At 41.1% G+C, this 25,422-nt stretch overlaps 2 protein-coding genes and 1 long non-coding RNA gene across 3 annotated transcripts; 1 reads left to right on the top strand and 2 right to left on the bottom strand.

Annotated features, from left to right (window-relative positions):
- Positions 1-561: 561 nt before the first annotated feature.
- Positions 562-10,647, bottom strand: LOC141784796 (uncharacterized). The gene is made up of 3 exons (XR_012597479.1): positions 10,562-10,647; positions 8,483-8,618; positions 562-856 (listed from the first exon to the last, which is right to left on the bottom strand). It is a non-coding gene; the product is annotated as an uncharacterized LOC141784796 (long non-coding RNA).
- On the top strand, positions 5,645-8,693 carry dlx4b (distal-less homeobox 4b). Its single transcript, XM_074662666.1, has 3 exons — positions 5,645-5,963; positions 6,750-6,943; positions 8,270-8,693. The coding sequence occupies exons 1-3, from the start codon at positions 5,645-5,647 to the stop codon at positions 8,513-8,515; spliced, it is 759 nt and encodes a 252-aa protein (XP_074518767.1). The 3' UTR covers positions 8,516-8,693.
- A 3,391-nt stretch (positions 10,648-14,038) lies between the features above and the next one.
- On the bottom strand, positions 14,039-16,663 carry dlx3b (distal-less homeobox 3b). Its single transcript, XM_074663655.1, has 3 exons — positions 16,194-16,663; positions 15,121-15,305; positions 14,039-14,809 (listed from the first exon to the last, which is right to left on the bottom strand). The coding sequence occupies exons 1-3, from the start codon at positions 16,534-16,536 to the stop codon at positions 14,495-14,497; spliced, it is 843 nt and encodes a 280-aa protein (XP_074519756.1). The 5' UTR covers positions 16,537-16,663; the 3' UTR covers positions 14,039-14,494.
- Positions 16,664-25,422: the final 8,759 nt, after the last annotated feature.

Genomic DNA, 25,422 nt, shown 5'->3' on the forward strand with positions numbered 1-25,422 from the left:
CGTGATTCTCTCAAATAAATTGAGATAAAAGTCTTGATACATCTTCAAAAAAAGAAAAAAGATCAAAAAATGTAAATACTTAAGTCATAGAAAAGGAGAGCTTGAACCACTTAAATAAATTTCATATTTCTAAAAATAGGATCTGAAAAATATCTTTTAAGGTTTACAAAATCTGGAAGCATTTTCAAATCATACATGTTAAAGCCACATGTTAATCTACAGTGACATTAACTGTTCAAGATATCCAATTTAAGGCCTAATTGTGGACTTAAAAATTCAGTGTAACTTTCAGGAAGTTTTTACCACCAATCACTCAAATTTATGACACCATGCTTCAAACTGCTGCTACTAAAACTGTCAGTCCACACCAGCAGCACTGCAATTACAACTCATGTTTATTTAAAAAAAAGTTTCAGTTTCAGCTCCATAAATACAGGTATCAATAAACAGGTCAGATACACTTGTTGCTGACACCCATTAAATACAGACGCAAATTACTAGCAGAATAGATGTAACATTACATAAATTAGACAAAGTCAATTACATGATGAAATAATTTAATAAGCAGGTTAAGTTTTTACTTGGCTGAACCAGTCTGTAAACATTTTGATCTGTATGTGCCAAGAAGTTCACGCATGACTGATGTTGATCACCGTTGAACTCTGTGGGCCCTCAGAGGCTGCCAGCACACACATATATGCACACACACACACACACGCATCTGCAGCAATGTGGCTGCACTTGAGGAATGAGACGCCGGCTGGGCAGATATGAGTGTTCCCGTGTGATGGGCGCCTGGAGGAGAGATTAGGGCCCTTCATCCTCTGCTCTGCAGCGGCTCCTCTTCTTCTCTTTCCTGAGGCGAAAAACAGTCAGAGAAACACGTAAACCCTTTTGTTTTCACAGGCTTTGGGTGATGCAAAAAGGACTGGAAAACAGCTGTAATGTACAGTGGAAATGACAGACGTATGCTTATTCTGTGTGAAGGAACGGCAAACGTGTCCCATCAGAAGGAGAGCAGAAGCATTGGTTCATTGTGGGTGGCTTTTTATAAGAGGAAAGAATGCACAAATACAGTATATTTTAAGTGGCTAACTAAACTGTAAATTCAAAGCACTTGAAACAGGAAAAAGGAGGAAGAAATTACTTCAATTAAAAACGTTTTATTACGCTAAAAAAAGTATTTGAAACTAGTAGATACAAAACTGCCAAAATACAGAAAAAATAAAATAATAAAATGTAATATATAAGAAATAAATAAATTATTGGGGGAAATAAACACCATGGTTAAAACAATGTAAGAACTTAAAAAAAAAACCAAATCGTGTTCTGAAATTCCTTCAAATTAAAAGCCAGATTTTAAAAATCAGGCATTTAAATATTTTCTTGCCAGCCAGTATGATTCGAATGAAGCTTAAAATAGAAGAGAACAAAAGATAGATGGAGAAGTGGGTGTACCTGAGTGAAGAAAGGAGAAGAAACGTATAATGACCTCTTAAAGAAACAGGTAAACCCTGCTGTATCTTAAGATATATGATGATTAACCTGGTCAGGAATGTGCCGTAATGGGCAGATATTTTCATCTTTCTCACACCTTGCACAGTTTCTGTGAGTCATTGGGGTAATTGTGTCTTCTTTTGCGTCTTCTGCTGTAATGGGATGTGTCTCTGTGTTTGTGTCTATTTTGTGGTGAGATGAGCCTGCTGTGATAAATCACAGCATCCTGTCAGGGTCGCGGACTGTCAGTCTGAATGTGTCGGGGCCCTCAGCTCATGGCCCCATGCGGCAACAGACGGAGGCCTCTACTTGTAAAACATGATGTGCCAGCGGGGGATGACAGCCGTTGCTCTTCTCCTGGGAATGTGCTCTGAGTTTGTGCACAAAGAATGCTGTCACTCTGCATCAGAGCTGTGTGATGGACAAACCCGTGAGTGTGTGTGAGAGGGAGAAAGAGAGCACACACCTATGTTAGACACACCTCTGTGCACGTATGTGTACAGTGCAGGAGGGAAGACGCCACTAAGTCTGGGCTGCGCTCAGGAGCGGACTGTTTTTAGCATCATCCCTTTGCGTGCACGTAGGCAGGCACGGGAGGACTCATCCCTGCCCTATGACTGCAGGGCTCGCCTTTGTTCCTCAGCACTAATGCAGACGTAATTACAAGCCTTAAAGAGCATGCACACCTTTCTTTCTCTCTTTGCACCTTTTGGATATGCTAGTTTTTCCCCCAACTAGGTCTCATCTCAATCCTTCACAATCAGCTCCTCAAGTGCCTCACATGAGAGCTACACATATAAGCCCACAGGCATGTGTCTTCAGAGCCCTTTGCATATTGTTTGTCTGGGTTTGGACTCAATAAGCCTATCTTTCCAACACACAAAAAAAATCATCTTTTCTTGTGAGGTTTGTGTTCAGCCATGAGAGTTGTTTTGCATAACGTGGAAACCTGAATTTTGCCTGATGAAATTGTTGACACTGTTTGTCGTCACTCAATAGTTCCCCTGAAACCAGTAAATTCAATACGGTCAACATGCGTAGCCAACATCATGTTTTAGGTTTTATCTGTAGTAATACCAAGACTGATCTTGGTATTTAAAAGAAAAAAAATCTACTCAATAGCAACCATAATTTTTTATTTTTTTAAGTCACTAAGTGTCTGTAACAGGTTCATAACAAAGCTTCAAAATGTCTCCGTCACTGCACATACTAAGACATCAAAATTAAATAACTCTACAGAACTCTGTAGTTACAAATGTTAACTTCAGTTTAACCCTTCAGCTACAAGACGTTAAAATCAGTCTATATCAAATAGTCCCTCCATACCAGTCAAAAATATGCAGCATTTATGTGAAACACTGTTTTTCATTATTCTTCAAACTTCTTTTTTCATTGCATGATGAGTTACCTCTGATTAAAAGACCATTGTGGTGATAAAAAAAAAATGTGGTGGCCATGATTGTTACATCCACAATTTCCAATAATGCATTTTACGCAACAAAAGCTGCTACTACTGATACTGTCATCCATACCAAAACAATCCAGGTATTAAACTGCAGCCACAAAGGTTGTCTTATTGCTAAAAACAACCAATTGATGCAAAATAATGGCAACAAGAAAGTCAGAGTCAAAGTTTATTCCCATTTTCTGCCTGACCTATCATATTACCTAAGCTAGAATCAAGTGATGTGAATATTTAATAACCCACTGATAAAAGTGCACTATTAAAAAATCATGCAATGGGCTAAACTGATTAAAATGATTAATTTTTCACCTTGAACTTAACTATTAATGGGGCTGATTTATGGGTACTTCATGCATCATAATAATAATCATGTGCACAGGTATCTGAATTTTAAACTATAAAGGCAGCTGACATTGATTAGTCTCTGCACAGATATCAGTATCTATCCCTTAGCCCGTTAGTTGGTACTTAATTTCCTTAAATTCAGATGTAATGCATAAAGATGCAATCAGGGGAAAACTCATCTGATGCTCCAAACCAGCACCATTTGTGCATGTTATTGTCACATAGTAATACCCTCAGACAAAATGATCTCTATTTTTTTTTTTTTTTGGTTGTTTGTTGTTTCTGAGGAGGGCAGGTTTAAGGCTCTAAACTGGTGACCAATACCCAACACTGTTTTCTCTCCGTCTCAGTTTTGTTCCACGGAGCGACAGTCTCTTATGATATAATGAACATTTACAGCTGCAGATCCCTATGTGTGAAGTCGGAAACCAGCCTCTCAGCTCCACAGCCTTTTCTTTTTATTATTGTGACTGTAATTCCACTATGATAATAATTTGTGGCTTTGTTCTGGCTGACTGAGGCCTGTGGGGAATCGGGAAGCACTCCAGCTCCCAGCAGGCCTTTAGTGCTGCTGCTGCTGCTGCTGCTGGGTTCCCAGTAGTTGCAGGCAGGCGGGCAGGGCAGGACATGACCAAAATGACGGGTTTGGACAGCAGCTCAGCACCACGCTCAACCCACCAAACACTCTGTTTATGATTTGACTGCTGCCGAAATGTGATTCAGCTGAGATGAGATCTGTGTCTATGCTGGGAGATTTCATCAAGAATGGAGCCACAGTGGCAGGATGTCCTTCTCCCACTGTGTTTTCTTTGCTCCACCTGTGGGTTGACTTTGCTTGAGAGTAAGTCAACAGAGGTGAAAACATAGAGACAGAGTTGCTCTTTGATTCTGTGGTCGCCATTTTCTCCCCAGCACCCACATAATGTCCACACATGCACCTTGTGGAGTTCCGCTGACTCTGCAGTTAGTGTTTGTTTGAGCTAATAAAGACCTGATGTTGTAGCTAGTAAAGATGAGACTGACATGATTTTAATGTTGTTTAAGAGTTACTTTACAAGTAAAGATTTAAAATAAAGCAACTACTTGTTTTTCCATCTCTTATAGGAAGATGTCTGTATTTGTTTTTAGAGTAATCAAGCAAATCATAGGACTGCACGGCACCTTCTTTTCAGCATTTATCAAACCATTAATTCAAATTAGGCTATGTATATCCTGAAGCACGTGTATTAACTTCTCATTGGGTGTTTGTTGCTGTCTTTCAAACAGAGTGTGCAAACAGTTTTCCGCTTGTAAATTCTGAAAGTCTGGGATTTTTCTGCAAGAAGTCTGTGCAGAGCATAATGTAAACGCTGCTCTCCAAGCTAAAACTATCCAGTCAAGGCAATTTAGATAGCAAAGGCAGCAACATTTTTCAATGCACTGTGAAAATTAAGAGTGAAAGTGTGCAATCTTTGTTGATAAATTTCAATCTCGCAAATAATATTTTCCGTAAAAATAACGGAAATTTTGAATCGTTTTATATATGATATTTACGATGGACACAAATTTCGTTTTATCTTCTTCGTTGGAACTCGAGAATTTTTGACCAGCAGGTCAAAACATGGTTGGTACACATATTTAGCTGTCCATGTCTTTTCTCTCCACGTCAGTCATTAACGGGGAATACGCATTATTTGTTGTTGTAGTTTAACCATCGAACCTTTATAGTTGACTAATTTTAATGAACATAAATGAATAGATAAATAGAAAGAATAAAATTAAATCTACCAAGCCAAACTTTTACCGAATTTCCTCAAGTTGTTTCAGTTTTTGTCTGAGCACAGTCATTATCTCGTCCTTATGGGGTATTTTAATGCACTGGTGAAAAGTTAATAAATAAACGAAAATAAAATAGAGACCATATTTCATACCAGAACAGCCTTTTCTATATTCGTCCCGTGATATTTTCTGACATGATTAGCGGAAGGAGGTCCGTGCTGGCTGCAGAGCTGCATCCTGTATCACATGTTAATGAGCTGAATGGTGGAGCTCCAGTGACAGCTGCCTGCTGATGACCAATCAGAGCGCGCGCAGACTGGAGCCAGTGTGTTGGAGGCTCCGCAGGCAGGAGGTGTCTGAAGCAGCATGTCAGCTCCTCCAATGATGTGAAGAAGGATCATCTTTTTGATTTTATCCGATTTGCAAACACTCGTGAACATGACCGCTTTAACGTTTTATCACGTGGATCTTTCTTCTCGATCAAAGCTTTCAACCTAAGTGTGGATCCGTTGCAAGTTTCCTGCCTGAACTGATGAAAGCCTCCTCAGAGCGACGCTTTATGGACTCGCCTATCAGCTAATGATGTCTATGGGTTTCATGCCTGACTGTCTGAACGCCTCAGATCCCTCCAAATCAGCCTTTCTCGAGTTCGGCCACGGACACCCGGCACACCAGCAGCACTCCCCCGGACTTCCTCACATCTACCCCGTGCATGGTCTGCATGCTGCCGGGCATTCCCAGCACGAAAGCCCCTTTCCTGGCAGCGGGTCCTATGGCCGCTCTTTGGGCTACGCCTACCCCGGTGCGGTGAACGCTCACCCCCCGTCTGCTTACATGTCCTACCAGCACAGCAATCACAGCAGCAGCAGCCTGGCCCACAGCAGAGGAGAGCAAACAGGTATGGGAAAAAGTCAAACGATTTAATAGGCCTGTTCAAGCCTTACTGCAATTATTGCAGTTAATTCTAAGTTTTCCATCAAGCTACTGCGTAATTACGCACAGGGACGCACCACCTCGCGTATTTTCTCAGCAGAAACAAAGCTAACAAATATATTTTTGGCTAAATAATACAAAAAAAATCAGTCCCTGAATTGAATGTCTCATTTTAAAGTTTATGCATGAATATCTTAATTACATTACCAATTTCCAAAGTAGGCCTTGCATCCAAACAGCCTGCAGAGATGCTCCCTCCCTTAAACTCGTGTTATATAATGAAGGAAGATGGTGCCATTAATTTTATTGACCATAATTTTCTGTGGGTGAGTTCAATTATAGAACGTGTAGTCTAGGCCTACCCCAGGAAGTCGTTTTGACCCTCATTGTTGGTGCACATTAACAAAACGATCCCAGTAAATAACAGCTCTTTATGTTGTGCCAGAGCGTATAATTTCCCTCTTTAAAATAGTTCCTCTTCTATTCTCTGTTAATGAAGCATAGAGATACAATGAAGCAGTAAGCAAGTAGATAGCTAGTAAATCTATTGCCGTGTTAGATGATTACTTAGATTATTAGAGAGGTGACAAACTAATAACCAGACCGGTAATGCTAAGGGATTTGCTTTGGTTAAGCTTACTGACATGTCGTTGACTCTCAGGCCCTGGCACTTCGCGGGGCTCTACAGATATAAGAAAAGTCTTAATCCGTCTAATCCGTCTTTTTTGATCTCATCTCTGTCCCCTGGAAGATCGCGAGAAGTCCACTGTTATTGAGAACAGGGACCTTCGTCTGAATGGCAAAGGGAAGAAGATCAGGAAGCCTCGGACCATCTACTCCAGTCTGCAGCTGCAGGCCCTGCACCAGCGCTTCCAGCAGACCCAGTACCTGGCCTTACCGGAGCGCGCGGATCTGGCGGCCAAGCTGGGCCTCACACAGACTCAGGTGGGCCTTCAGTTTGCCCAGCAGCCTTGATGACTCCTTTGAGATGTTTTAAAAAGAAAAAATCTTCCCTGCGCGTATCCAAAAATAAATGGGGGTCACCAAGACAGTCAGTTCTTCAAACCTTGCACATTAGAATCTGGGACGTGCAGGCGGCTTTGTGAACACAACCACAAATCTTATGATTAATATTTTAAAATCTTAACTTAATCTCTTTTGAACTAGGCCCATTAAAAAAATCTGAGAGAAAGCAGATGTTAAATAAGGCCTCAGTTCTGCAGCATTGTTAAGGATCATTTCGCATCTGGAGATCAAATGAAACAGCAAATTGTTGTGATTTGTAACTCGATCCTTTAATGCCCGTCTTATTTACTGTGCTTAGTGACCGTGGCTGTATTACTGTAGTGAGCCACGGTCGTTTATTCTCCAAGTGAAAAAGAAAAACCGCATTGGCGTATCGCTGTAAAGCCTGAAAGTGAATTTATTTTAATGTAAAAAAAAATAATAATAAGATAAAAAGTTTTAGTGGAAGCCCAACCACCTGCTCTGAATCTGAAATAAGCACAGTGTAGTTTGAAAATATGGAAATTTAGAAACGGGGAGATATCCATTCGCTTGGATGTGTGGACTCGCAAACAGGTGCGTGCGCCTGACACCTCGTCATAATTCTCACAAGGTCAGAAAAATCGCTCTTTTCTCTCTTTCTGAATGAGGTCTTTCCAAATGAAAGATAAACAAACGCTTCCACTCTGTCATCTGAGCTGCCTCTCGCCCATTTTTCCTTAATCCCTCCACAATTATCTCAACAATTATCTCACAGTTATATCCCGCCTTTGGAGCTCGTGTTTACAAGGTGACTCAGTGAGGCGTTTGGGTGCAATTTATAAATACTCTCACTATTGTTGGCGTGTAGAAATAGACAGCTTTATGCGGAATAAGCAGAAATTGCAGCGCTGTGGGCTATTTTCACTTCACAATATTGTTGTATTTTCGGTCCACTGCCGCCATCACGCACCATTTGACTCATAAAACAGTTTACAATGTAAGAGCTCGGTTTAACTGAAGAACAAGTGCCACTCGCTAAAGACTCGGCTGAATGGCGATCAATGCACCAGCTGTAAGCCTTGGATTAACTTCGCTAACAGAGAAAAGATGAGTGTTTGACGGAGATTATTGTTCCCAAATGTTCAACTCGGGCTCATTCTAATAAAAGTATTGACTTTAATGGCGGTAAAGATGCTCATAAAAGGCTCCTCACTCTATAATTCCTTTGTATTGCCGCTAATTGTAAACCACAGTGACAATTTTCCGCATTTTCTCCCCTTTTAGGTCAAAATATGGTTTCAGAATAAACGCTCCAAGTACAAAAAGATCATGAAGCATGGCAGCGGATCAGAGGGGGAACATCTCCACAGCACGAGCTCCATCTCCCCCTGCTCCCCCGGCCTCCCCCAGTTGTGGGAGGTCTCCAAGGGGGCCCAGATGCACCCAAACAACTACATGAACACTTTTGGTCACTGGTATCCAAACCACCACCCTCACCAGGACGGGATGCCCAGGCCTCAGATGATGTGAGTGGATTGTTGTTGTCGCGCGCGCGCTGGCCCGAGAGGCATCTGGGCCTTGTGTGAGGCGCGCGCGAAGGCTGGTCCATCAAGGGGGCCTCTTCTCGGAACTGCTTAAAAAGTGTGATGAAAAGGACTGTCATGTATTTCGTGTTAAGTTTGGATTCAGTGTTTTAAATCTAAATCTGAGCAGGCATGAAATTATTTTTTTTAGAATTGTTAAAATGTCACTGAAATGCGTGTGGGCTCAGTGACTGCAGTTTGCTTAAAAGAGACTCGGGATAAAAGCAAATATTGATGAAGTGGATCTACTTTATTAGTTTTGGCTGCGTGTTCCGGCAGATGCTCTGAGCATTACGCAAATAAATAGTTGGATTATAAGTCATTTCTTCAGTTGAATGTTTTCACCTTTCACTTCCGTGGGAGACAAAAGAGGTGTTCGTGAGCTGTTATTCATCAAAATGTGTAAGAATTTTACATTCTACTGTAAGATAGACACCAAAGCGGCCAGTCAAAAAGAAAAACAGTAAAAAAAAGTTAAAACTAAAATATTGGTTTAAAATATAGGCCAGAATGAGTCAAAGTTTGTTTGTCACATGGGACATCCATTGTACTTCAACACGTCTGAGCTGTGCAGAAAACCCGCTGAGCTGCTTTGATTTCAACTGTCACAGTTTGTCAAAACAATCCGGGACTCTATATTTAGAAGTAAAACAACCTCAGGGATCATTAACCTTAAATTTGAAATATAGCACAAATCTAAAATTATTACCACAAAGTGACAAGAAGAAGCTTTAATAAAGAGTGACCGAAGGATCTCCTGCGCGGTGTCTGTGCCAATTTTAACTTTTACGCACGGTCAAAGAGGCTGTGACGGTACAAACGTCCACTGTTACCCACAAAAATCGTAAAATTGAAAAACAAAAAATATTGTTTTTAAATTCCCTTAATAAAATAAGTTTTAGTAAGATTCGCATTGGAAAGGACTGTCCTTTATTTATTTTTTATTTTATTTATTTGTTTATTTTATTTTATTTTATTTTTTTGAAGAAGAATGTGTTTGGTAGGATGCCATCAGTAAGGGGAAATGACGGGCATGGCAGCATTTCTCACGTGCCAATAGAGCACCAACACAAACTCGCCGTTGTCACAACAAATGACAGATAGCGTGGCTACTCCTGCTAATAAACCGCGCCTGATTTATAGTCGTTTGCTCAGACTCACACACGCGGCTGCTTCCATTGTTTAAACACGGAGAATTGGTTATTTGGATCTTTGTAAACAACGCTGAAGACTTTGATGGTGCTCTAGATTAGATTAAAGGGGAAGAAGTGGCGTTAAGATCTGTTTAATGAGAAGGAATGGTGCTTTAAAGAAACATCCAACGACTTCTTTTTATCATTTTCATTCGTCATACTGCTGTCTTGATTGTCTGGCACACATTTAAGACACTAAGGTATCACACACACAGGGTGTATAATAAGAAACAGACGTTCTGAGAATGGTGTTGGATAAAAACTGGGAATACTGTTTGGATGTGTTTTTCTTTGGTTCGAAATTCATCCACAAAACCCAAAGTGTTAATAGTCAATATCATCTATATTGCAATTTTAGTGCCCAAAGTGAATTTTTTTGTCGGAGGATTTGAACACAAGAAGATTCATTGCTCATAATTAAAAGTAAACTGTACAAAATTCATTATAAGGAGGCATAACAAAATAATAAAACACTGTCCATCTTTTTTACCCACTCAGAAAGCTTTTGGTACATATATTTATATTTATCCAAATTTGTTGATTATTTACTTTTCATTAAAGTCACAAGTCACAAAAGAGGATTCAAACGACAAATGCAACTAAAAGTGTCCAAATTGGGTTTAAATGCTAGAAACCATTTTAACCTTAGAAACATATTTTTTTCTCATAAGGTTTGGTGCAGCTGCTGCTTTCCACACCAAAACATTAACACCCCCTGATCAACCACCCTCCGCTGAACTGACCACCACCTCAACAGAGCAGTCAGTCAAACAGGCCACGTGTGCACACTACAGTCTTACCTTGGTCACAGGTTCAGGAGGTCTTCATGAGTCCTCCGGAGAACAAAGTGCGTTTTCTCTCCTCCGAGCTCATTCCCCCCCACAACTACACCCATTGTGTTACTTTAACCTCTCTTTCTTCACACTTATATACACCCTCATGCCCCTTTTTTTCCTCATTCCTGATCATTATGTGCCTTTACTGAGCCCTGGGAAAGAAGAAGAGGCGAGAACTGCTGCACCAAGTGACGGGGCATCAAGGAAAATTATAGGCAATTTCACATCTCCAGATTAGAATAATGACTGTTGCTGGACAGACAGAGCAGAGAACCTTTCAAATGAGGAAGGGGCAATTATCACGCAAACAGGGTGAAGAGAAAGTGAAAAGGCCTGTCGTGTAAATGGACAAGCTAAAGAGGAGGGGACGGAAGCTGGGAGAGATGGGTTGAAAGGTGATGAAAAAAAACAAAGTTAGTGTATCATTTCTGCGGAGTAATCAGATACGAGGTGTCTGCTGAGCTCTAATAGCAGGATGGCAACGAGAGGGGAAAATAGCTCGTTATCAACCCCTGGTTTCTTTGAATGGGAGAACAGCAAAGCAGGTCTGCGGGGTGATTATTGTTATTAGGCTGAGTGATCTGACGTCCTGGGTAATTGTGAGCAGCTTCACTTCAAGAGAACGGAGGGATGGTTTTGTTTCATTTGAAAAAGAAAAAAAAGAAGCTAGTCTCAGGCATGATCACACACACACACACACACTCACACACACACACTACAAACACACACATGGGAAATACCAATGCCTAGAAAAGGCCCTTTACGTTCTTTTTGGACACATGCAGAAAAAAGGGGACTACTTTTTGTAGCTCACCTTTAAACATGTTTTTTCCCCTTGTTGCTTATATTTGTCTCTGGTGGTAATATTCTCAGTTTATAGGTCAATGTGAGCTCATCAGTGTTGCTCTCACCATGAGAAAAGGCTTCACCCTGGTGTGATGACTGGCTGTATAGCACCAGCATCTCGCCCCGCGCGGCCCCTGGCCCCTAGTTGGAGGTCACACAGGGTTCAGGAGTCTCCAGCTGTCAAAGATGCCTCTGTGCCTTCATTTCATCCCAGTTTACAGCAAAATGGAGACAGTGAGTGATCCTAATGCAGCCAAGGCTTCGGCCCAGGCCCCAAACTGAGAGCTGGACAGCTGCTGGAGGTCTTTTCTGTGGATGCATTTCAGTTCTCGACCTCCACCTAAACCCACCCCAGAGACAAGTGCCGACACCACCCTGATGACTGTTTCAAGAGGCAGAGGGAGGAGAGGGGGGCTCACAGGGGCCCGGGCAGCGGCTCTATTTATGGTGCTGTGATGTTGTGCCATGCAGGATCACATTCAAGTTCAACAGTTCACCTCCACCTCTGTGGCTACTTACACTTGTTAATGTTTTCAGATGGCACATATAGAACACACGTTTGTCTTCTGCGCAAATGTTTCCCCTGACGGGCAAAACTGAGGGCCACACACGCTGAGGGAGCCTCAGAGGGGAGGTCACATGTCGGCTTGATGAGATTTCATTGATATTAAAAGGCAATAGTAATCTCAGTGCTTTTGTCAAATCAGCACAGTGAGCTGAGACGATGAGTGAGGCTGTAGACAACTGGTGTTCAGTCCAGGGGCATAAAGCACAGTGAGGACATTCGAGCTGAGCTGTAACACTTCAGTTTGTGTGGCTTGGAAAAATAAATGAGAATGAATGGGAAGGTTGCTAAGGAACTAATGAGGGAAATAGTAAAATAAGGCAAAAAAAGAGTTACAATTATGTGAAAATAAAGGGTTAAAAATATGCAAGAAAAACAATCCTCAACATTTAACCAATAACAACTCTATTATTGATAATAATGTCTATATGTCAACATAAGTAAAAATATATTTTAGATATTGCGAGTTTTAATGCAAACAAAGGTTGAATTATTTGTGTTTACCATGTTAAATATAATAATAATAAAAAAAATCAAGCATTGCAGTTAACTTTGTCAGTAACACCCCATGTTCTGCCGTCTTGAGCACATACCCCTGTAGTGAAAACAAAGGATTATTAAAAGCTCTAACATGGAGTCATTTTCCTCCATGCGTAATCGCGCTGTGGTGGTCCATGTGGAGCAAATCGTCATTAGCACTTTAGTGGAGAATATTTGATAACGCGTTTTGTATTAATGCAGGCAGCCACAGTTGCTCGCTGACGGTAGTTATTAGCTGTGAGCCCGCAGAGAGGGAAGTTGTTTTTTTTCCTCCTGCCTGTCTCATTGTCGCTGTCATAACAGTCATTATCGAAGCAGTTGTCATGTTTATGCAGCACCTCTCTGCTAATTGATAAGGCTGTTTATTCCCCTGCTTTCACACGTGCCACAAGCGTTCATTAGACTGTGTCGTCACCTGGGAGCACCGTTAGAACATACAGCGACGGGAAAGACATGTTTTATCTATATTTGTAGCACATTTATTTTCTTTAAATGTGCAGAAATTTAAAATACGCCAAAGTGGAAACTTTGACGAATGTTTTTAGGGTGAATTTCTTTATTGCAATCTCATTTAGTTTGAAACACTGAGATACAAAGGGCTTGTGTGTTCTTATACCTTCAATATTTGGCAGCCTTTGTATTCATCCTGCTGCGCGCGTGCGTGTTTGCGCACACGCGATCCCCTTTGGCAATAGACTTCAATCCCCCACACCGCACACCGCACCCCACCCTCCAGTGTGTGTGTGTGGGTGTGCATGAGTGTTTGTGTGTGTATAACGTGCTGACTTCTCTCTCGTTATCTGGCAGCAGAATAGTAATAAAACCGAGCGACTCCAACATGTCTGCTGGTGTGTCGCCTCCTACGTAGAGCTTTGCACGCAGCTCACGGCAAAACAAAACAGGCAGTCACCTCGATGTTGGAGTTACCTTTGCGCACTGAGGGGGTCTTTTGATTTGATGAGGTCAATGAGTTTTAGGGAAAGGGATGATGAAGTTAACTTTTTTCAAGGGGCAATGAGATTGAAATTGGTCTTAGATTTTGAACACTGCTTGTGCCTTGGTTGTAAAATACACGAATAAAAACTCATATCTTAAAAGTTTGAAAAAGTAACCGCAACATTCCTTTAAAAGGGTCATTTAGATATAGCCTCAGCTATATCTGTCATTTTTAGAATCCAAAAATATAAGCATAAAGTTGTGCGTAAAAAAATAACCTCACCATATTAGCTTAACTTATTTTTAACTAAGGACAAACAACGTCAAATCCCTGCATTTAAATATCTTCAAAACTGTTTTGCACCTGGAACACTGAATTTAAGCCTGTGTATAAAACGTTGATAAATACTCTAGACACACAACATGCAGGTAACACCTTTATTCAAATTGACAAGAAGGCAACAAGTGAACTAATTACATGAAGATGAAATTGGTCTTGGAAGCACCTCAGTGCAGTCGTTCCTTTTTCAAACAAAGAGGATCATAGTGGTTCTGCATATAAACACATATTTACAGCCTTCGACGGTTTGTACAAATCCATATAAATATGACCTGAGTGTTTCTGACGCGCTCTTTCTGCATGGTTTCAATGTAGCATGGATCAACTGCACAGTTTTGTCAATATTCGCTGTTGTGGTTAGGCTACTTGTTTAAAAAAACAAACGTTGCATATTCATTTACAAAAAGAGTTAAAGAAATACAACAGAAGCGATAAATAATTTAAAAAACCACGCCAGATGTCCGTTAAATGTGCTGCCACAAGTGATTGGAAAATCCCTTATGTGCTTTAAAACCCAGCTCTGAAACATTGTTGATCATCCAAAAAATACAGGCGCAATGTCTCACTTCAGGCCTGCTTCAGGTCCGCTCATCCTTCGCTCTGCAGAGTCTTTGTGGAGAGACCTCTTTAAAAAAAAACTTGAGAGGGTAAATCAGCTCTGGAGTCAGTGTCAGTAAACAGCTCCTACACTCTGTTGCGGCACCGGGTGGTGCACGGTGCCCGGATGCTGTAGATGTGATCCCTGCTGGTACCAGTGGTTGTTATAATCCTCCAGGTAAGGCGGCGACGAGCTGTGCGTCGGCTGCGGGACCTGAGGTCTGCTGATCGGGGTGTTTTGTGGGTTGCTGTTCTCCCACACTGCGGGGGAGGGAGGGGAGTTGCAGGCCATGGAGTCGCTGGCGTTGGGGCTGTGCTCCAGGGGGACCTCGCCGTTTTTGTACAGCTTCTTGAACTTGGACCTCCGGTTCTGGAACCAGATCTTCACCTGATAGAGAAAGAAGCGTGGTCATTAAGTGAAATTCAAAGTGCCATAAAGATCACTAAATGTGCCCTTTACCTCAAACCATGAAGGAGCATTATTAAAATATATTCAATAAATTTGTTTCTTTCAAAAAAATATTGTAACCTCATATTTTGAAGGCCAAGAAAGTCAGTGGCTGTTGTGCGTAATTACGCACGGATGAATAATTACAGAGTAAACTGTTGCACATGTCAGGCAGCCCCGATTCATTTGCCTCGTGAAGTATGTGAATCAATAATTAAATAGGATGTGTTCGACCGGCTCGTGCAGCTCACCTGTGTCTGGGTGAGGCCGAGCTGCGCCGCCAGCTCTGCTCTCTCGGGGAGAGCGAGGTACTGCGCCTTCTGGAAACGTCTCTGCAGAGCAGCGAGCTGGTAGCTGGAGTAGATCGTCCTCGGCTTGCGGATCTTTTTTGGTTTTCCATTCACCATGCGGACTTCGGGCTCTGGCTCCTCTTTCACTATAAGATCAAATGGAAAAAAATATATATCAATATTAAAATATATATATATTTTTTTAACGAGACCGTTTAGAGAATCTTTGATTAGCCTCAGAAAGTGGAGCATTGATTAAATAAAATAAAAAAAATGTAAAAAACAAAACAAACAAACAAAAAAAACCACAACAAATTATACGAAAATATTATCTGTGAAAAACAAAAACTAATAAGTCCGCATTCCATATTTAATTTAAAGCAGAAACGTTTTGAAGTTAAAAAGGTAAAACTAAAACGTGCCGTCTTTGAAGTGTGACACATTTTTCAAAGTGTAAATCCAGGCAAACTTTGTCAGTCATTATATTTTTCATTTTTGTCACAGTTCCAGGGTGTCAGGCCAGGGGCAACATGTTAAAACTGATGGAGCGAATATTATTAGCTTTAATCAAGCCATCATTGTTTTATGGCCAGCTGTTAATAGCTGGTTCCCATGTGGGCTCTTGGAGCATAACATGAGCCGGGACATCAAGCACTCAGAATGTGTTTGAGTCTTTATTTTGACTAAATCTATATCGTGCAAATATCTGACAACTCCCCGTGTACTTTTGGTTCTCTACATGCATATACACTGATCCTTAAAGGGTAAATTTACGGATACTTTCAACGTGTACCATGCCTTTATTTTAAGTTCAGTCAGATGGACTTGGTAAATAGTTGCAGTCTGAAATATCTCGCTCAAATATTTCTCTTCTAAATTCAGGGTAGTTAAAAAAAATCAAATTGAATTAAGACTTCACAGAGAAAACGGATCAGATTCGCACTCCCAGGTCCTGTTGTAAAGACTGAATACGCTGACATTACATTTCACGCACTTTGGGGAAACACAAGTCCTGATAATTATCCATCATTTACCTGAGCTGGGAGGTGAGGCCTGCAGGTGATCTCTGTTGTAATGTCCGAACTGTCTGTAGCCGTTTGAGTACGGATACTCAGATTTGGTGGCGTACGCTCCAGCGGCGCCCATTCCGTTCAGATTAAACTGATGATGGTAAGAGTTCATGGGCTGTCCGTACGCCTGACTCTGATAGTACTCGTGCTGTCCGTGCGCCGTCTGTCCGCTGTAGTAGCCCATGTCCGTCACTGAGGACTCCGGCAGAGTTGGAGAGTCTTTGGAATTCGGGTGGCAACTCATAGATCCTGGTAGATCGGTCAAAATACACGAAATCTTCTTCTCATATGTCTGTCCGGCGCTCATGATGAAAGCAGCCCCCCGGTTGAAAACAATCCGCTTTACTTCTGCCGCCTCAATCAAATTCTCGCAAAAAGAAATTGGTGTGCGCGCGTTTTTACGCACGAGTTTGAAGCTCGTTTAGTCCACTGACCCTCGTCTTGCTGCAGAAACTTGGTTGTGGCATCGCGCAGCCCCTGTGACACAGAGTTATAGAGAGAATGGGCTGGATGCCGCGCTCTCATTGGCTGCGCAGTCTTCCCCCCTTCTTGTGCTCCGGGCGAAGTCGTGGTGAAACCCAGCCTTCAGCCAGGAGCGCCTCTGCACGCATACCTCAGTAGCCTGACATTTTTTTATGCTTCCTTTTAGATTTGCATTTACCTGTTCACTGGAGCTACCTGTCCACTGTATTTACCTGCTCTCCGTGGGACTCTGTCTTAGAGCCACTCGGAGCTCCAGTTTGTCTCCCTCTCCATCTTCACACCGGCGCTATGTTAAAGCACATTAGCAGCCCAAAGCTTAATCCTGCAGCCAGACCGTCCCCGGCCTTAATGTTTTATGCAATGTTTTCTTAACAGTGGCTGGAGATCACACTTTATTCAGGCCATTGAAAGGCCGCCAGTCGGGACTCCCACTGTCTCCCCATTGTCATTCAGAGTGTGTTGGCGGACAGTGAACTTAACGTGAAAGAGATAGAGCAGATAGGTAAAGGACTCGTTCAACTGATGTCGCCTGCGGGTGAATTCCTCCACACTGACCATGTTTTGTGCGAGTGTATGTGCGTGTGTGTGTTAATGCAAATTTGAACAACACTGTTAGAGTATGATGATGATAAAGACTTTTCCTCCACCACGGACGACGGTATGAAAACCGAAATAGTCCATTTTTACTTATGTTAAAGAATGTTCTGTAGATAGAAATGAAACACATTGCCCCGTTTTATACTTTGAACTAGGAGAATGTTATTTCTGACAACTTTTTCCCTGCTGTTCATGTCTGCAGAGGAAAGCACGGTGAACAGCGCCCCCTGCTGTATTCACAACCACAATAAAGGCTTGTTTTGTTCCTCCAAAGCAGAAAAATGGAATTTCAAACCAATAAATTTGGACAAATTAAATTAGTAGAGATACATTGTCTAATACTTAGGTCATTCAATACTTTCTTTACCGAATTGAACCGTGAAGTTATCATTAAAACTTATTTAAGCTGAAGTTTCCTCTGTAGCCTGTCATACTTTATGAAACACTGCCCTCTTTTGGTAGGACACATGTGGCACATGTGTAAAGTTTATAAAGGGGCAGTTCATCCAAGTTCAAAAGGATCACTTTTTAATTTTAGCAGACAGAGAAACTTTTAGAGAAATAAATGAGTCTTCTTTAGGCTTTAAGGATATGGATCCAAGGATATGACATCAAAAGTTGTTTCAAATGAGGGAAAATCGAAAATCAAACAGGAAAACAAACAAATACATTAATAAGTAAATAAATGAAATAAGCATGTTTCCACCGTCAGACCACAAAAAAAAAAAAAAAAAATCAATAGCAGAAACTCAAATAGCGTTAAGTAAACATGTCCCTCTCAGGTGTTTATAGTTTTATGATTTAAGAGCTAATCCTAGCCCTTTGGAGTCAGATGTTCGTGAATCTGAGCTGCTGAAGTTCCCAGCCCTCTAGACCACCTGTTCTCTTTAAATACAGGAATAATTATTTATAGTTACTTGTTGTTAGGATTCCCTTTTCTCTCAGTTTTTAAAGATTCTGATCTAGCTGCAATGCTAGACAAAGATAATTTGTTTTAAAAGATCCAGTTCAAATCATATTCTTGCTGCCAACTTCTGAACACACAGAAGTTGTAGGTTTCAGGTGCAAGCAAGACAAACTCATGTACAGGCAGCCTCTAACATCTTTGTCCTGCTTATGTCTCTTCATGATAAAGATCACTAACTCTGGATGGATGAAGAAGTGAATAAGGATGTTAAAGTGTGTTTTATTTCAACACTGAAATATTGGGACACTGATTGGCTCGGCAGTTCTCAGGTGTTTGCCAAATATTTCAAGGTTAAAGACCTTGACATTTTTTGTAGATCTGTCCTGAATTAATCCTGACAAGAGGGGCTATTTTTGTTGTTTTTGTATGATTTCTGATGAAGTTAAATCACCAAGTGTAAGCATCCATCTAAAGTCCTTTGTGCACATGTTTGTCTGCTGATGTCTATGTCGTCATCCATGATAGTCACTTCTCTCTCCCATGTTGGGGAGATGTGAATTTGCTGACATAGGCATGTGCAGATGTTCCTGGCTGTTTTACCATTGTTTTGTAGTACCATGAACACCCACTAGGTGGAACACACATCTAACAATTTAATGAAGTTGCGTCTTATAGGGGATTCCATCACCTACTTATCATAACACAGTGAACGTCTACGACGTGACTTTAAGTAAACTTTTTCACCTTCCGTCATTAAAAGAAGGGATTATGTTTGGTTGATTTTATGAGTGTACGTCCTTTAAAGTAGAATAGAAACACAGACACCAAACTATGATGTGGAATGATCAATGTTGGCATTTTAAAGAAGCAGACTTTACATTCTGCAAACTTTATGTTTGTCTTTGATGCACTGATGTAACTCCAGGGAAACAGTAAAGAGAGACTTCACTGCTGAATCCATCTCATATAAAGTCAGAGATGAAGTTCACAGTTTGTTTTCTTGATCTGTAAGATTTTAACATGTCTGTCAGAAGTCCTTCTTTCTTCTTTCCTTCTGTTAAAGAATATATCATCTTTTTGTGATATTTTTGCCTCCTTATGGTCAGATGAACCAATCAAACCCTCACAACACAGAAACATGAGACAGCTTTTTGTGCTGTGTGTAAAAGTAGAGCAGCTGGCCTGGTTCCAGGACAGGACAAAAGCTCGGCCCGCGCAAAGAGAAACCAGCAATTACTGCTGGACTACAATCTGCTCTGATCGCTCTGGAGGTTAAGCAAAAGGGGGAGAAAAAGAAAAGAAAAAACTCACCTTTGTTCTTTCTTTTTTTCTTTCCATTGCAAATACAGCCATTTCACTTCAGAGAAAGTATTTTACCTCCGATTTTCAAATCTTCCTGAGAGTCATCAGTGTGATTACAGGAGCCTCTTTAGGCCAATAAGAGCCAGACAGACATGATGTATGGAGGACAATCAACCACTAACTAGTCTAGCAGTTTTCTCAGGACTTAGAAGGACAGCAGTAATGCTAATGTTTGCAGTTTGAGCGCAAGATGTGAATTTCTTTGCTTTTCATTTCTGGTGCTTCAATCTTCATATACCCAGTTCAGTGTGAAGGTTATTACAGAGATTTTTGAAGACCTCAAGTCAAACAGTGAACTCCTTGTTAAAAGTAGTAAGCTGTAAAAATCAAAGCCATTTTTATATTTGAAAACACTTAATTTAAGGGTTGTTCTTAACTTCAGAAACTGCAGAAAAGTCATACACCTGACCTGAATGACTGATGGAGAAAAAAACCTTGCAATGCCATTCAAGGCTGAGAAATGACGCTTAATGTTCAGGTGCCAAAAACTGCAGTTCCCAGAATGCCCACTGGAAGCTTCCTCCATAACTAAATCAATCCCCATTCAGTCCAATATTAATACGTCTGTGTTCATTCTAGATTCAGACAAAATTAATGGCTGATATAAACAAGGGTTCAAGCTGTGCAGATATTTATTTTGATTTATTGCAGCTGTCCAGAAGATGTTTTATAAAACTAGCTTGATAACGTCCTATGAACAACAAAAGTATTACTTTAAACTTTTCTCGAAGGGAAGATGGGACTGTGGTGATGAGTCATCATTTTTTTACTTACCTGCTTTTGTTGCAGCAAATACTCACTGCTGTGTTAGCTTAGTGCTAGCTAACCCTCACGCTGGCTCTTCCTCCACCCTCATGTCCATCTATGATCCTTTCTGGCTCTCGTACACCAGTTTGATGGCTTGAGAACTGAATATGAGATGTTTAAAAGTAAGTCAACAGATTACTGGATGACAGTGACTTTAATCCATAAGGGAGACTAACATTCACTTCTGCAACCTACACTTGTTGCTCCGTAGAGTTTGAATAGAACGCTAATCAACTCCTCATACATGAACAAATACAAAAGGTCCTCGCTCTTAAAAATATAACATGCAAAATCGTATTTGCATACACCTACACTGCAGAGGTTGTTCAGAGTTTATTTATGAGGGGATGGTCACATCACAAAATTGTGCTTCCTTCGCCCCCGCAAAGCAATTTCATCTCCCTTTGAAAAACTTCAAGGCCCTCCTCATGATAATGAAGCACCACTGGCCTGTTTGTGCTGATCTGATTGAACGCTCGGCCTCGCTAAGGGAGTCAGCTCTCATGAGAGGGAGAGCTGGAAGTCTATTAGCTGCTAACTCCCCCACTCTCCCTCTCTCAGTCCTGATTAGAGATAAAAAGAGAAAATAGCATCGAGTCAAGGACTCTGAGCCATCTGTGTAATGTAGCCGTGCGTGTGCAGACAGGAAGTCACCTGATGCTTTTTGCTTTCCTGTCATGAGTAAACTTGTTAGTCTCTCCTCCAAACGTTTCCAGATATCTATTCAGCTCACAGTCTGGAAAAAGCATTCACCAAACTCTGACTTGACGAAGTGAAGCTGTCAGAAAGCTGCAGTCATTTCCCTGGAACCAGCTCCAACTTCTCAGCCCTCACGCCCCTTCAAACTAAAAATACTCAACCTGATCTGGGATTTCTCCGAAACAAATGATCGTTCCAGGCTCCCAGTGGTGTTGTAAGTTGGCAAGGAAATATGGATTGGAAGGCCTCACTGTTCTCACACCAGGAAAGCTCCCTGTGCAAAGTGTGTGTGTGTGTGTGTGTGTGTGTGTGTGTGTGTGTGTGTGTGTGTGTGTGTGTTTCACTGAAGGCGATCAGAGGAAAGAGCCCAGGTAAGGCTGGGTTAATGTGTTTCCAGCGGTGCACACAGCTGCCAAAGGAGTCAAAAAGCTAATGCGAGACACATGTGGCCAGATGTTAAAGGGCATGCCCTTTTCCCTAAACACACTCACACACAGCAGACAAACACACAAAAACAAACACACACATATGCACATAAACATATCCAAAACACCTTCTGAAGCTAAATGCTCCCCTGGAGGACGGCTTCCACCCACATCAGCTCTCCTGTGAGCGCCATCAGCCATCTGCTGTTTTTAATAGAGCGCTAATGACACATGTCTGTGTGTAGTCATGCTCTGCAGTTAACACACTTCCTCTTCTCATTCAGTTGTACTGTGTGACATGTATGGTGTGAGTGATTTTTGAATGATTTTTAAGCTGTTGTCGCGAACATTTGTGCTTTACATTTGGAGAACATTCCTTTACAAAGCTCTAAACGAGGTTAATGTAATCAGACCTCCTGGTGTAAGAACAGACTCATTGAGTCGTCACTCATTCTTTTTTATTCAGGGATGTAAACAAACAACATGTTGGATGGGAACAACAGGATGCTGACCTGGATGCCATTCCATGTCAACCTACATTTGTGCTAATTGAGTGCAGTACACTGTTCCAAATGTTGCAGATATCTAACAAAGCTGACAGCAGACACAGTGAGCTGGTCTGTTGAGGCAGTTTTAACATATGTACAACTCAGATTTCATCCTCTTCATCCGGCAACAACGCAAGCTTCAATTGTTCCAGCGCAACTTGTGGTTAACAATGACCAAACTCTCGCCAAGACTTCCTTTTCCGTGTGCTGCACTTTTTAAAACCCCAGATAGCAATTTAAGATTTAATCAAAGGTAATGAGAAAATGTCTCCCACAAATATATCTGCAAAAATTGCACCCTGATTTTGTGGTTGATAACATCACTTGGAGTAACACCTATTCACTTTTTTTCTGGAGCCTCAGTTTCCCAGTAGATAATGGGTTACACTGAGGCTTCACTCTTGTTTATTCCAGCATTATGAAGCAGAAACTGAGAAGTGCAGTCTCAAGTTTTTTAAAATAAAATTACATGGTCATGCAGATTTGTTTAAAGTACAAATCACAAACTTTGTCATATCTGTCCTTCAGAGGTGACAAAAAAAACTTTTATCTGTTTGTCGACTGGAGTTTAAATCTCATTAAACAACACAAATAGCTTCTAAAAATAGCTTTTAAAGTAACAACAGATATAGCTTAAAGTAATGGACAAGTATCTTAAAACAAGTAGCGCTATCCTTCAAAACTTACCTTGAAACGAAACATCAGCTTAAATGGTTAGCCAAAAGCACAGAGAGCTATTATGGAGAAATGCTGCTTTAGCAATAGTTAGCTTAAAGAAATAAAGGCTGAACCATTTTAAAAGAGCAGTAAACAAAACATCTCAAGAAGAAGAAGATAAAGTAAAACTGAATAAACCTTGGAAGAAAATTGCTTTAAGTTTTGGATCATGGTGAAAAGGCTAGCCTATCTTAATTAAAAACTGTCTACATGTGCTAGTTAGCTAAAAAGTTAGCTCATGGGGGAAAGGCATTTTTAGAAGCATGCTACGCAGAAATCTTTGATCTCAAAAACTATTCTTTAGCTCCACTTGCTTGCAGATATCTATTTATAGAAATAAGACAAGTGACTATTATCTGTGCTGAAACCTGATTGGTCAGAACTACCCTGATTACAAATGAAAAACCATAAAACTTTAAACAAAGTCAGGTGTTTAGAGATTATTCATTTTTATGTAAACTCTCTGATTAGAGGGTAATATACTCCTTCCATCCCCTGCTGCTAGTCCTCTCCGTCTTTTCCCCTGCGCTGGCACTGACCTCAGCCTCTGCACAGAGACGTCCTAACAAGTGTCCCCGTCTTGGCAACCTCAGCCTCACTGAAAAGCATGCCACTATTCTCCAGCTGCACTCTGCCAAGAGTGGATGAGTAAGAGCGGGCTGTGGAAACAGCTGTTCAGGGAGTGATCAAAAGAGGCAGAGAGACTTCTTTGATTACTACCTTCTTTGTTCACGCTCCACTCGAACTTTCGTATTCACTGGGGGGCCCCTCTGAGTGGGCCGTAAGCCAAGGGAGGGAATGCCCAAAGTTAGTAAAGAGTGATAATAAACTTGATACTTATGCACTTCAGAGCAATTCACTGCAGCAAAAATCCTACTTTGTTGAACTCTAACTGCAAATATCTTCATTTCTCATAATCTATCTTAGCTCCCACTGTCCCACACTTCATCTTGACCCTTACCCCCTTTGTAATGACCTCTTTCACTGCTTATCGCCGCAGAGTGAATAGGTAGCCGTGGTTACAGCTGAGTCTGCCGGGGTTGAGGTGCCCTCTCCCAGGATTCAAGCAGGAAGCTCCACCCAGATCCTCACATGTTTGTTTTGGCTCAGACTGAATATCACAGAGGACAAGATGGAACTTCTCCTTCTATCTGCTCATTATCTCAGTCACTCTGTCGGCGGAGTGGCCCGACCATAACATGCATCTCTAGCAAAGTTTACCCTCCTTTTTGCTCGATGTGAGGGCTACAGTGACTAGCAACTGGCTTTATTAGCATGGGACCTTACTCTTCAAATAAAGCAGAAATCAGGTGTACACTATCGAAAGCTATGTGCAAAAAAAGTGGATTTGGAGGTTGAATTTGTGAGATTTGTCAAATGCATAAGTTTAATTACTCAAATGTTAAGTTCCATACTTTGACACCTCAAGGCAAAGATAACTGCACCTTTGCGTAGGTGTTTGTCATTTTCAAATCTACTCAAATACCTTTAACTGTGAATCTTTTGTAAGAAAAGTCAGAAAAATCTTGTGTAAGACATCCACCTAGTTATTAGCTGGGCTTGTTAACACAACGTACAGAGTTGTCATTTTTTTAGGCATGTCTGAGCACAGCCAAGAGTGGGAGTTCTCATTTACCCAAGTTTCCTCCTCAGCTTACACAAAAACCAACATGGTCTCTCATCTTCATCTTGTGTGAAGAGTAAGCAGTCATACCTCTTAAATTAAATGGGGCAAAGAGGCGCAGTCAGGTTGTAAATTCAGGTTAACTTACATTGCGTAAATCTGCATCAAAAACGGATCCACCTGGCTCAGAGTAAGTTTCTACATAAACAGTGGCTGCAGGACATGACTTCCCTTCCCCCTATGCAGGTTTTAGAGCTGGATCTGGTGTCCTCGGGGAAGTGATGATGGCACATGATGACATGAAGTCTAGCCTGGGTCTGCTCCAGTGACTTCAGGAAAATGTTACCTTAGGGGGGAATGCAACAAATTTTGAGTGTGAGAACAGACTGTGAATTGACTTTTCTACAAATAGACATAAGTAGTAATCTCTATGAATTCATTAATAAGTTTTCTGTCAGGTAAGTTAAACAGGTGATGAAACTAAAAACAAATAAGGGCAAATAAGCAAGTGGGCGGATCACAGCCAATTTCAAGTGATAAATCAGAGGTGAAAATGAACTAATAGTGATATTAGTTAAAGTAGTTTCAAAAGAGTGATAAACCTTTGAAAAGCTTACAAAGAATAGTTAAAAAAAACTGAAAGTCATAAACTGAGTACATGACAATGTTGACTTAGGGTTAATGGATTGATGATGGTATGTTACCTCGCCAAAAGTAAAAAGTAGCTAACATTATTAGATGTAAAAATGTTGTTAAAATAAATACATAACCAGAGTGGTTAGCCCTAAATGCAAAGTCTCAGTGATGTATAAAGAATACAGTCATAGAGGGATTATTTGTTTATCGGCAACAGCGGATGCACGCGCAACTTGGGTGCAGAAGCACTGCAGAGTATAATGGTGTGTCAACCGATGTGGAGGAGTTAACCACCAAAAAACACATTTTTTAACCTAATGTCATCACTTTGACAAACAGCAAAATGCTCCCAGGTTTGTGAAATAGCAGTGAGTGAACAGAAGAGATC

Source organism: Halichoeres trimaculatus, unplaced genomic scaffold (genome assembly GCF_033239565.1).
Source record: "Halichoeres trimaculatus isolate MK-OKI-2021-1 unplaced genomic scaffold, fHalTri1.1 fHalTri1_scaffold_23, whole genome shotgun sequence".
NCBI classification, from domain to species: domain Eukaryota; kingdom Metazoa; phylum Chordata; class Actinopteri; order Labriformes; family Labridae; genus Halichoeres; species Halichoeres trimaculatus.

Bases quoted from the DNA above. Each gene is read 5' to 3' on its own strand.
- dlx4b (XM_074662666.1), top strand. From the start codon at position 5,645: ATGATGTCTATGGGTTTCATGCCTGACTGTCTGAACGCCTCAGATCCC. The intron at 5,964-6,749 runs GTATGGGAAAAA...GTCCCCTGGAAG, and splicing joins CAGCAGAGGAGAGCAAACAG to ATCGCGAGAAGTCCACTGTT. The intron at 6,944-8,269 runs GTGGGCCTTCAG...CTCCCCTTTTAG, and splicing joins TGGGCCTCACACAGACTCAG to GTCAAAATATGGTTTCAGAA.
- dlx3b (XM_074663655.1), bottom strand. From the start codon at position 16,536: ATGAGCGCCGGACAGACATATGAGAAGAAGATTTCGTGTATTTTGACC. The intron at 15,306-16,193 runs GTAAATGATGGA...TTGATCTTATAG, and splicing joins GGCCTCACCTCCCAGCTCAG to TGAAAGAGGAGCCAGAGCCC. The intron at 14,810-15,120 runs GTGAGCTGCACG...TTTCTCTATCAG, and splicing joins TCGGCCTCACCCAGACACAG to GTGAAGATCTGGTTCCAGAA.